The 12,663-nt window shown below is 47.3% G+C and overlaps 1 protein-coding gene across 2 annotated transcripts in view; it reads left to right on the forward strand.

Annotated features, from left to right (window-relative positions):
* Positions 1 to 12,663, forward strand: part of LOC103050261 (alpha-2-macroglobulin-like) — a 64,764-nt gene that overhangs the window by 5,844 nt on the left and 46,257 nt on the right. For both annotated transcript variants that reach the window (XM_088129329.1, XM_088129330.1), the window contains exons 3-5: positions 706 to 913; positions 9,086 to 9,138; positions 10,402 to 10,422. In XM_088129329.1, the coding sequence (XP_087985455.1) occupies positions 706 to 913; positions 9,086 to 9,138; positions 10,402 to 10,422 (282 nt within the window). The remainder of the gene's footprint in view (positions 1 to 705; positions 914 to 9,085; positions 9,139 to 10,401; positions 10,423 to 12,663) is intronic.

Raw genomic sequence — 12,663 nt, forward strand, 5'->3', positions numbered from 1 at the left:
CCCCAAATCCACAGGTTTTGATATCTTGATAGATTCCAATTTCTGGGAATAAATCCAAGAACATCTGCATTTTTAACACAGGGCCATTGATCCTATGAACATTTGGTTGATGTCTGGCCAAAATGAAGTAGTTTGTAACAAATTATGGAATCAAAGCTTTCCGCATTCCTAGTTTTTATGTGCTCCTCTACTTGTGATTTTCTTTTGGAAAAAAGGTCCCCCCGCCTTCTTAAAAAGATCTGCCATTCTGTAGGAAACTCTTGAGTTACAAGATTAAAAATGAGGTGGGGTAGATCAGATGTCCAGGGGAACAGTAGTCCTGACCCAACCCTGAGATGACCTTGGAAGCAGATGCCCCATTTTCTGAAAAACAGCAAGTTGCATTCTGAAATCTTGGTGTCGTCCTGTTTTATGAAGCCTTTTCCTCTAGCACATTATTACTGGCAGAGATGTCCGTGAGGGAGGAAGTCAAAAAAGTTAAGGTGGAAGTGACAACCCTGCAATCAACCTCCTGTTGCTTTATGTGTGTTGTGATTCATATAAAAAAAGGGTGGGGCTTTGATGGCATAGTTGTGGCCTCCATCTTGACTTTTTTTGACACCCTTGATTACTGGCAAGGGTCCAGGAAGAGGAGCAAGAGGTTATGGATCCTTGCACCAGGAACTGTGAAAAGCCCTCATGCTGCTACCTTTGTTTCTTCTCCAGCTTCCCAGGTTGAACACTTCCTCAAGCAGTTCTTCAAGCTATTCTTCAAGCTATCTCAGCCCTACAGACCTTTCCAAGGTTGTTATCAAGGTGGCAATGAAGGGACAACATTTGCACATGATGCAACAAGAAATAGTCACAGTCAGGAACTTGAATGACCTACTTTTTGTTCAGACAGACAAGCCTATCTACAAGGCAAGACAGGAAGGTAAGTGAGGGTCCTTCCAGTGGGGAAATTGTAGTCACTTGTCAATATGGTGTCACTCTTCCAAACCATAGGAAATTTCTCATCTGTTTGATAAATCCACTCATTGCTCCATTTCCAAATGAGATTTCCCCTCCCAGGGCAGATTGTTCTTCTGCGGTATTTTAGAAGCAGTAGAGCCAGTTTGGTGCAGTGGTTAAGGCATCAGGTTAGAAACTGGGAGACCCTGAGTTCTAGTCCCGCCTTAGGCATGAAGCCAGCTGGGTGACTTTGGGACAGTCACTCCCTCTCAGCCCTAGGAAGCAGGCAAGGGCAAACCCCTCCTGAAATCTTGCCAAGAAAACGAAAGGGACTAGTCCAGGAAGTCTCCAGGAGTCAACACTGACTCGAAGGGACCGGAAAAAAAGAGTCTAAACAGGTAGCTACATTTGGTCAACCTGATCTAGGTCTGGAAGTTAAGTAGCCTTGATTGGGCCTGGTTAGTATTTGTGCAAAATAGGGATGGAGATTGGATGAGTACATCTCCCCCACCATCTATCTGACAAACGTTTGACCCATGCATCCCACAGATGCCCTTGATACAAATTCCTTGTGGCTCCTGAGATACAACCATCAAATCAGGACTCCTGGTTGAGTAACAAAAGCCTGGGAAACCTTCATTCCGCTGCAGCAGAAGTGATGTCTCCTGGAGTGGGAGGCCTAGAATCATAGAATCATAGAATCATAGGGCTGGAAGGGGCCTTGGAGGTCTTCTATTCCAACCCCCTGTCCAAGGCAGGAGTCCTCATACCATCCTGGACAAATGGTTGTCCAATCTTTTCTTGAAAACTTCCAGCGATGGAGCACCCACAACTCCAGGAGGCAAGCTGTTCCACTGCTTAATAGTTCTCACTGTCAGGAAATTCCTCCTTATTTCCAGGTTGGATCTCCCTCTGACAAGCTTCCACCCATTGCTTCTTGTCCTACCCTCAGGTGCTCGGGAAAATAAATCCATGCCCTCTTCCCTGGGGCAGCCCTTCAAGGATTGGAAGACTGAGATCACGTCTCCCCTCAGTCCTCTCTTGGTTAAACTAAACATACCTAGTTCCTTTAGCCATTCTTCATAGGATTTAGCCTCCAGACCCCTTATCATCTTCGTTGCTCTTCTCTGCACTCTTTCTAGGGCCTCAACATCTTTTTGTATTGTGGTGACCAGAACTGGACACAGTATTCCAAATGTGGCCTCACCAGTGTGGTGTAGAGTAGTACTATCACTTCCCTTGATCTTGGTACTATCCCTCTGTTGATGCAGTCCAGGACCATGTTGGCATTTCTGGCAGCTGCAGCACACAGCTAGCTCGTGCTTAAGCAGTGGTCCACCAGGACGCCTAAATCCCTCTCATAGGCACTACTGTTGAGCCAGGTCTTGCCTATGCTGTACCTGTTCATCTGGGGTTTCCTGCCTAAGTGCAGGACCTGACTTTTCTCTCCACTGAACTGCATCTTGTTGGATAAGGCCCAGTGCTCAAGTCTGTCAAGATCCTTCTGAATCTTGAATCTGTCTTCCAAAGTGTTAGCATTTCCCCCCATCTTTGTGTCATCCACAAATTCGATGAGCACTCCTTCAATCTAGGACATCTAGGTCATTGATGAAGATGTGGAAGAGCACTTGGCCCAAGACAGAACCTTGAGGTACCCCACTGCATACTTCCCTTCATGTAGATGTAGATCCACTAAGGTCCACATGCTGAGTGTGGTTGGTCAGCCAACTGCAAATCCATCTGGTGCTATCTATCCCACATTGTTCTATCATGCCAAGAAGTAGTCTGTGGTCTACTTTATCAAATGCCTTATTAAAATCTAAGTATACTATATCCACAGCATTTCCTTGGCCACTAATTTAGTCATTTTATCAAAGAAGGCAATAAGATTTGTTTGGCATGACCTGCTCTTAACAATCCATGCTGGCTTCTAGTAATCACCTTTTTTGTTTCTAGATGCTCACAAACCCACTGCTTGATTACCTTTTCCAGGATTTTCCCAGGTATTGATGTCAAGCTGATTGGTCTGTAGTTTCCTGGATCTGCTTTTTCCCCCTTTTTAAAGACTGGAACCACATCAGCTCTTTTCCAGTCCTCTGGCAGTTCCCCTGTGCTCCAGGAGCTCTCAAAGATTTCATTCAGTGGTTCTGAGATCACATCTGCCAGCTCCTTCAGTACCCTGGGGTGTAAACCATCTGGTCCAGGAGACTTGAACTCGTTCAGAGCAGCTAAGTGTCCTCTAATTTATTCCTTACCTATTTTGATCTGCACTCCTCTTCTGTCATCCATGGTGCTGATTTTGACAGGTTGGACTATTTTTTCCTTTTGCATAAAGACAGTTGCAAAAACCACTTTGTGAAACCACTCGAATTTGGAACACTGTAGTGTGTTCTACTTGGGGGGTCCCTTGACAATTATCCAGAAGCTCCATTTACTTCAGAAGGCAGCTGCCTGCTTGCTGGTGAAGGAGAGCTGCTTCAGCAGCATGAACAGCGCCTGGTTTGCTTTAAGATGGTTAGTAGGCAATTTCTGAAAGTGATTAGAAAGTGAGGCTTGTGAACTTAGCATCCTTTAAAAGGCTCCATCATGGTTGCAGGCAAGGTGGCTGATCCCTTATCTCATGGTGCTCAAACCTGTGGAAGACTGCTGTCCTGCAAGGAGCAGATGTCCCGAGCAGACGTGAATGATCTTCTGTCCTCTCCTTAGCCGGAGAAATTCCAGGGAACCAGTCTACTCACCAGTTCCTGGTCTTTGCCACGGTCATTGGCTCCGCTTTTGCGGAGACCTCTTAGTTCACCATACTTCCCCCGGAAGTCCACCATACCTCCCCTGGAAGTCTGCACTGGTTGCCAATAGATTTTGGAGGACAATTCAAAGTGCTGGGTTTGCCCCATAAAACCCTTGGCTCACAGTTACCTGTGGGACTGCCTCTCCAAACTCAATCTGTCTGCGGGAGATGGTGGAGAGGCGGGGAAAGGAATGGCAGAAAATGCAGACATAAAGGACCAAGAGATAGAGGCCAAGCCAGCTCAACAATGGCAACTCAGCCCAGATGGTGAGACATCTGGGAAAAAGCATTTCAAAGCATTCAGATTAACTCAGTATAAGTAAGGCTGGGAAAATTCTATTACAGTTTCTATGATTCTGAATTTACCCCAGACTGGCATGAAAGAGACTTTACTGAAATCTGGGGAGTTCTTGCTGCCTTAGTCTTGCTAGCTGCATGGGGTTTGACATCATCTATCCTGTTCAACCTGGGAGGGGAGGTATCAGATCCTTCCCCCAACAAGGGAGGGGAATGAGAGCATGAAAACAGGCCTTCTCTATGGATGCCCTCATTCTGGAATAGCTTGCCCCCAGAGGCCCAGATTGCCTACAATCAATGAATTTCTAGGAGTGTGTTGAAGATTATTTTGTTCCACTGGGCATTTGGTTTTAGGGGGATCTGTGCAGGTTTTAAAAATCTGAATACTTTAATGAATCGTTCGCCACCCCAGGTTTTACAAAGGAGTGCAGGATAGACATTCTGCAATAAATGAGTCAATAAATAAACCCTTTGCTTGGTGCCTGTTGTCCTGCAGTTTCCATTTCTGCTTGATCCTGCACCCATCATAGGGTCAGACTAGGTGATCTCTCCATTTATTCCAAGTTTATGAATTGGTGATAGACGTGTCTGGGTGGAATCTGGGGCTATTTTGCCTATAAGGCCTGAGCTATGCTACAGATGCATATCTACATGGCCACAAAGCCAATTGTCAGAAAACGACAGACACGGGTTCGGTTGTCCAGTAGACAGAAGTTTTTATTGGGCACGTTTGCAAAGGTGGGTCCCTCCCGCAGCAATGGAGGAACCCCGAAGCAAGGTCTGACAGGTTTTTTATACCCCCTATCTGTCCTCCCCCTCCTACGAGGGCTTGGCTCACAATCTCACCTTTTCTACCGCCCCGGAGCGCCGCTAATTAACCGCAAAACCGCAGACATTCCACTCAATCAGCGCAATACACATTCCAATCCCCACTTGACCCGACAGCCGCCCCCTGCCGTTTCTCTTCACTCTGGAGCGAACGTGCCTCTTGCCTGCAGTCTTTCCTCCCTCCTGCCGCCCCTCTCCACTCTGGTGCGAGTGTGCCTTCTGCCCATCCTCCCTCCTGCCGTCCCCCCAAGGCTGCCCCATGGTGCACAGCGCTCTCCCTTAGCAAACATGGTTCGTTTGAGGCCCTCACTTCTCCCTGCCTTCTCACAATCCCCCCTTTTTCTTTTCACGCCTCTGTTGGGCCTCAAACCTGGCTAACAGGATTGCTCCCTCGTCCCGGACCCGGGGCTTCACACACTGGGACAGGTAATTCCCACAAGCAGGGAGGCATTGCATTAAGCAACATACTAGGACCAGTAAGGCAATGAAGCCAATGGCTAGTACAGAAAGTTGTTTTAACACCCCGTTGGCCCTTCCCACAGCTTTACAGTGTCTACCAAAGCCTGCACCCCCCGTGAGACCCTTCGTGCAGTTTCTCCACCATCCCCCTCATGTCAGCACGGCTCACTACTGGGGTCCCCTCAATTGTAACCCAATGACCTGCTTCCTCCCTGCAACCTTCCCTTTCCAGCAGCTGTGAGTAAACCCCGTTCCAGCCAAATTTTCCCGAAAATGTGCACTACTCCCCAGGCATATCGCGAGTCTGTGTAGACGGTGAGGGACACTCCCTTTCCCAACTCTAGTGCCCGTTTCAAAGCGTGCACTTCACACAGCTGAGCCGACCAATCCCCTGGTAGTGCCCCCTTCTCTATTGTCTCTCCCTCCGCCGCCACTATCGCATATCCTGACTTCCTTTGTCCCTGCTCTACTCGACTAGACCCATCCACAAACCAGACCTCACCCTCCTCCAGCGGGACCTCCTGCAGGTCCTCCCGGGTCTTTGTTTGCAGCTGCAACAGGGTGGAGCACTCGTGCTCTGCCGGCTCCCTTCTTTCCACTCCCCCGCAAGAAACTCCGCTGGGTTCAAATTCCTGTCTGTTCCTACCACCACATCAGGACTTATCCGGAGAACTGTCTCATATTTCAACATCCTCCCTTCTGTCATCCAAGCAGCCGCCTGCTGACTAAGCACACTTAAGATCTGATGGGGTGAATGGACAATCACGGGGCTCCCAAAAGTGAGTTTTTTCCCTTCTGTCACTAGTACAGCAGCGGCAGCCACTGCCTGCACACAAGTCGGCCATCCCCTCACCACCGGTTCTAGGGCTTTGCTCAGGAAGGCCACTGGTTGATATTTCCCAGCCCGTCTCTGAGTCAGCACTCCAATGGCAGTTCCCCCATGGGCTGTAACGTATAGGTGAAAGGGGGGGCAAGTTCGGTAGAGCCGGGGCCGTCACCAGGCTCCTTCGTAAATCCCCCACTTCTCTGTGTCCCTGTCTGTCCATTCTACCCTGTCAGATGATCCTTTCAACTTCTCATACAGAAACTGAGCCTTGCTCATGTACTCATCTATCCATAGCCTGCAATATCCTACTAGACCCAGAAACCGCCGCACCTCTGTTTTAGTATGAGGGGGCTTCAACTGCATTATCCCCTGTATGGGAGAAGGATCAATCAACTTCTCGCCCTTCCGGAGTACATGTCCTAAATACTTGACCTCCCTTTCCACAAATTGGACCTTCCCTTTTGACACCTTCAATCCTTCCTCAGCCAACCAGTTCAATAAAGCCACTGAGTCTTCTCTCACCTTTACTTCCTTCTCTCCAGACACCAACAAATCATCCACATACTGCAGCACCCGAGAACCCCCAGGGGCCCGGAACCCCTGGAGTTTCTCTTCCAATGCCTGTCCAAACAAGACGGGGCTCTCGGTGTACCCCTGGGGCAGCACCGTCCATCTCAGTTGTTGCTTCAGCCCGCGCCTCCCATCCCGGGACAGCGGGTATTGGGCTTGCCGCAAACCCGTCACCCCTGGTTTCAAGGGGATGCTAATTGGGGCTATGCGAAACCGCCCCGCCCCCTTCTCCTGCCCATACCTCAGGGTTCACAACCTCCACGTCCGCCTCCCGCAACAAACACATCCTTTCTGCCTGTTCCACATTCCACAACTCCACTCCTAGACTACCCATGAGATCCCTTCCCAGCAAGTTCACTCTCGCCTGTGGGATCAGTAATACATCTGCAGTTACCTCCTTCCCATTCCACTCCAGTCTCACTCCCTCCAGTACGTCTGCCTTGACCAGAGAGCCTCCCACCCCCATCACCGATACCGATGCGCCCCGGGATTTCGCAATCCCTGGGATGTTCGAGAGGCTCTGGTGTCCACGAGGAACTGCCGTTCCTCGCCGGTGGGACCCACCGTGATGTTTACCAAGGGTTCCCCGTGGGTCCCGGTTGGGGAACCATGACCCCCCTAGTTGTACAGGGGGAAACTCCTCTCATGTTCTCCCGATGTTCAACATTATTGGGATCCCAATTTGGGTCTGCCAGAGGGAATTTAGTATCTGCGGCCAGGGCATTTGGGACATTTGCATTCCTTTGCTCCCAAGCCCCGAGCGCAGCTCGCCGAATCTGGCCCCTCTCTTCTGGCGTATAGAGGTGGGCTAAAATGTAATTCAGTTCCCCCAGGAGTATTCCACCGGGCCGAGAAAAAGTTCCAATTGTTCGGCGGCGGTATGGGCGTTCTCTTGCATACGAGGGAGGGTCCTTTTTAATTCCCTCAACTCACTGGGTTTGATGGGAACCGTTACGTAACTGGTGACGGCCACCCCCTGTGCGTTCGTTCCGTTCGGGACTTCCCGGACGGGGAAGGCACTGGCCAACCTTAGACTAAAGGGCACGTTCTGAATGTCTTGGTTCAGCTGGTCCAGCTCTTTCCGCAGCCCGGGATAGGGTGGGGGCGCCGGAGGGGGAGCGATAGGAAGAGGAGGAGGAGGAGGAGGTAGCGGCCCCCATTGAGGTCTAGTCAGCCAGAGGTCCTCCTCATCCTCCTGTTCTTTTTGGACAAAAATTTTGGCTAACTTGGGTCGAGGCCCCTCCCAATGAACATGGAACCAGACTTCCACATAGGGTTCCTGTGTTAACATTTTATGCTCCACAATGTAGTTTTTTAGTTGGGTCACCCAGTAATTACTGGGGATTCCAATGGTAGGGGAATTCGGGGTCCACTAGTGGATATTTTCGCCATTCTTTAGTGCACAAAGTTATCATGGTCGGTTTTTCCAGACCCCTGGTGAATGGACACAACCAGGGTGTCTCCCACTGTTGCAACAATTGTCCTAATGGAGAATCCGTGGGGATTCCCCCTACTGCGTTTTTCCCATTGGCCCCTGGCCTTACACTCTTACTCTGCGCCTTACCCATCCTTCCTGACTACGTTTCCCACCTTACAGAAGGTCCCGGACTCTTCTGTCCCCTTGCGGCGTCCAACGCCTCGTAACCACGCTAATCTCCCCGAGATTATGGGTAGGCTGTACTCACCAGACCTCCCGGAGGTCTCCTCGTCGGCCGACTTCCTCTTTACTTCTGTCTGACTGGCGATTGGAGTCCCGTCCTGGACCCGACTCCGGGGAAAACGGGAGACACCTCAACGGGGTGTTACGGCCGATTACTCACCGGTTCCCCACAGTCCGGTCCACGTCGAGGACTCCTGGCTGGCTCGCCAATTTTGTCAGAAAACGACAGACACGGGTTCGGTTGTCCAGTAGACAGAAGTTTTTATTGGGCACGTTTGCAAAGGTGGGTCCCTCCCGCAGCAATGGAGGAACCCCGAAGCAAGGTCTGACAGGTTTTTTATACCCCCTATCTGTCCTCCCCCTCCTACGAGGGCTTGGCTCACAATCTCACCTTTTTACCGCCCCGGAGCGCCGCTAATTAACCGCAAAACCGCAGACATTCCACTCAATCAGCGCAATACACATTCCAATCCCCACTTGACCCGACAGCCGCCCCCTGCCGTTTCTCTTCACTCTGGAGCGAACGTGCCTCTTGCCTGCAGTCTTTCCTCCCTCCTGCCGCCCCTCTCCACTCTGGTGCGAGTGTGCCTTCTGCCCATCCTCCCTCCTGCCGTCCCCCCAAGGCTGCCCCATGGTGCACAGCGCTCTCCCTTAGCAAACATGGTTCGTTTGAGGCCCTCACTTCTCCCTGCCTTCTCACACAATGTTTTCACTCTTCTTTTCACAGTTAAGTTTCGTGTTGTCAATCTGGATGAAGACTTCCGCCCCGTGGATAAGACGGTACGCTACACTCTTCACTGAGGCTTCACCTTGACAGAAAAAGAAAATATACCCTTCCTAAGTTCATAGTAATTCCTGCAGGCAGGTGTGGTCAAAAAAGTCAAGATGGCTTCTGGGCCCATGCACATACCCTGGTCTGCAGCAATATAATGCACTTGCATGCTCGTCTTACACATACATACACATAAGCACAGTCGTCTTCCCTGTCTGTAAAACCCACAATGGACATCAAAATGACATAATGTCCATCATAAAGTTGCCATACGGGGGACACAAAACTGGGTCCTTCGCTTTGTCATTAAGTGTGTTTCCTCTTCCATTAATTATTTGTTAGCTTTGTGCCCCGCCTTTTGTCCCGGAGCTCAAGATGGCTCCCTCCTCCCATTTTTCCCCTAACACAATCCTGTGAGGTTGATTGGGCTGAGAGACAGGGACTGACCAAAAGTCCCCCAGAACTTTCCATGTCTGAGGGAGGACCAGGATCTGGCTTTCCTGCTCCTAGTCCAGCCCCTTCCCCACTACCCCACAGTCAGGCTCTGGGGCTGAGAGGGAGGGACTGGCCCAAACTCCCCCAGGGAGCTTATGCGGCTGAGGGGTGATACGAACCTGGGTCTTCTCACTGCCAGGCCAACTCTTCAGTCGTTGCACTACAGAGGCCGTGAGTGATTCATGTCAAACATGTGATGACAACATCAGGCATCCAACTTGAGTACCTCCTCCCCTCCTCATAGCAGGTACTCATGTGCACTTACACAGATACCCCTCCCTCCATGTGGGGCCATTTCATTAAGATTGCCAGGTTTGGGCTGGAAAAATCTGAAAGTCCAGTTTGCTGCCATCTAGTGGTCAGGTGAAATTTGCAGCCCAGATCAGATAGGCATTCAGGTAGGCCTCGCTTAACAACCACAATTGGGACCAGCATCACTAAGCAACACAGTCATTAACTGAGACATCACGTGACTGCAACTTGCAATTTTACTGCTGGCTTCTCCATTGATTCTGCTCGTTGGAAGCTAGCTGCGAAGCAGCAAATGGTGATCACGTGACCGTGGGACTCTGATGGTTGTAAGTGTGAGGACCAGTCGCAAGGTTACTTTTTCAGCACTGTTGTAACTTTGAACAGTCTCTAGACAGGGCAGTCATTAAGTGAGGACTACCTGTAATATCATATGTCCATATTTCCTCTCTGCAGGTGTGTAAGATTATAATTCATTGTAGTCTTGTAATCTTTGATTTCCTTTTTTTTGCTTTTATCTCCATCAGATTCCTTTAATTTACATCCAGGTAAGTTCTTGATATTCTTCTCTTACCATAATAACAAGATGACTACTATCTCCCCCCCCAAATTATATTTGCTGGTATCAAAATTTTTAGTATAATTCAAGCCAAATTGTCACCACCCACAATTTTTCACATTTTCTTTTCTTTTATTTAAGGAGATCCAGCAAGTGTTATGGATCACATTAGGAACAGGATCCAGTTTGGGCATGACAGAATTATAGTCAATTTACCTACTAATTGGAATAAGTTAATATATCCAGAGGTAGTTGCGCTGGACCCTGTGTATTCTATTTTCTTTAAGAAATTCTGGAAAATTGGTAAATTGCCAGAAATTGGAAGAGGGCATATGTCTATTTCTTCAGGAAATAGACGTATGCCCTCTTCTTCAGGAAGAGGAAAAAGGAGGACCCAGGGAATGACAGATCAGTCAGTCTGATACCAAAATTGACAATGGAGTCTCTGGAAATAGAGTAGTATATAAGTCCAAATAATACATATGTATACATACACACCTGGGAAGATTCAACAGTAGATCATTAAAAAAATTATTTTTATGCACCTTAAAAAAAAGGAATAATTTAACAGAAGTCAGCATGCATTTGTCAACAAGTCTTGCCAGACTATGTTTATCTTTAATCAGGTAACTTTTTCAGTTAGATAGTGGTAATGCAACAGATATAATATATCTTGATTTCAGCAATACATTTGACAAAGTATCATATGGCATTCTGATTTACAAGCTAATAAAATATGGGCTGGAGAACATTCTACTAGGTAGATCCACAAGTGGCTTGAAAACCAAACCCCGAGTTTTCATAAATCTTTCTTCACCAAATGAACAAGAGATATTGAATAGGGTGTCACAAAGTTTAACTCTGGAGCTCATACACTACAACATTTTTATTAATTACTTGGATGAAAAAGTAAAGAGAATACTTAGCAGATTTGTAGATGGGATAAGTAGAAGACAGAAGACAGAAACAAAACAGCTAAGAGAAGTAGGTTATTTTTACAATTTGAATTGGGTCTATATTGTATTTGTAATATACTGAGAATCTGTTTGATTGTGCTGGAGGAGGCATTGATACATAGAATGATATTTAATACAGACATATGCAAAACTCTTCACTTAGGAAGCACATAAAATGCAAAGGCTCTTGAAAGTATAGCTGATAACAATGAATATCAATGAATATGAGTTAACAATGCAAACATAATCTTAAAAATGCAAACATAATCAAGAAAAGTAACCTTTCCAAATCGTGGGAAGTAATTGTTCCCCATGAGTTGGACTATCTCTTGAGTGTTGTCGCTAGTTCCAAGTTCCAGATTTTTAGAAAGATTCAGACCAATTGATAGGGGTGGAAAGAATGGCAGAAGGAGACTGGAAACTCAAGCTTATAAAGAAAGATTAAGAAAACTGTATATTTAGCTTTATGAAAAAGTGATTGAATGAGATAGGATGGTCCATTTCAAATATCCAAAAGAACGAGCTGCAGAATAAGGCTATTTAAGGAGTCATAGTCTTATGTTTCAAGAAGGCTACTTCCAGTTCAATGTTTCACAAAAACTTCCTAACAATAAAGTAACACCTTACTGGTAGTAGGTATTCCCTGACTATAATTCTGTTGTGGTCATCCTGGAATCCTATTCCTTCAAAATGCTCTACAATACTTTCTGGGGGTTTAGTAATAATGCCAAAGCGATCACTTCAGGATACCATTATGGTTGGCTTAATGGGCAATTTGGGAGTTCTCTTGCATCAGCCTCATCGTTAGAAATGTATCAGCAAGCTATGAGCTTATGTTAACAGGGATAGTGGGTAGCATTTCAGATGACCTCTAAGTATCTTGGTTGGCCTTGATTTTTTCCCATCATTCAAGAACCTTCAGAGCAGTGAATGGGACCCAAGGGCAAATATTGAATGATCTAAGTGGGTCAGCAAAAATACTCAATCATTTAGCAATGCCAGTGCATTATCTTGTGGAAATGAAATTTGGGGAGGGCAGTAGATAACCAGGGATGGACTTTTATCTGGAAAGGTTGTGAACTCAGGTCACTTCTAGGGGTTTTTGTGTGTGTGTTTTTTTAAGACATTGAATTTATATTTTTATAATTTGAATTAAAGTTTAATTCATAGTTTATAGTATGAATAGATTTTTTTCAGGGATGCTTTGGAATTTGATTTTCTTCTCCAGGATTACTAGCTGTAATGTAATGCAATTTGCTCAGATTGTGAACACA

Source organism: Python bivittatus, unplaced genomic scaffold, assembly GCF_059951505.1.
Source record: "Python bivittatus isolate LINGU-HERP-01145 unplaced genomic scaffold, Pbiv_v1 ctg000810_np1212, whole genome shotgun sequence".
Taxonomy (NCBI): domain Eukaryota; kingdom Metazoa; phylum Chordata; class Lepidosauria; order Squamata; family Pythonidae; genus Python; species Python bivittatus.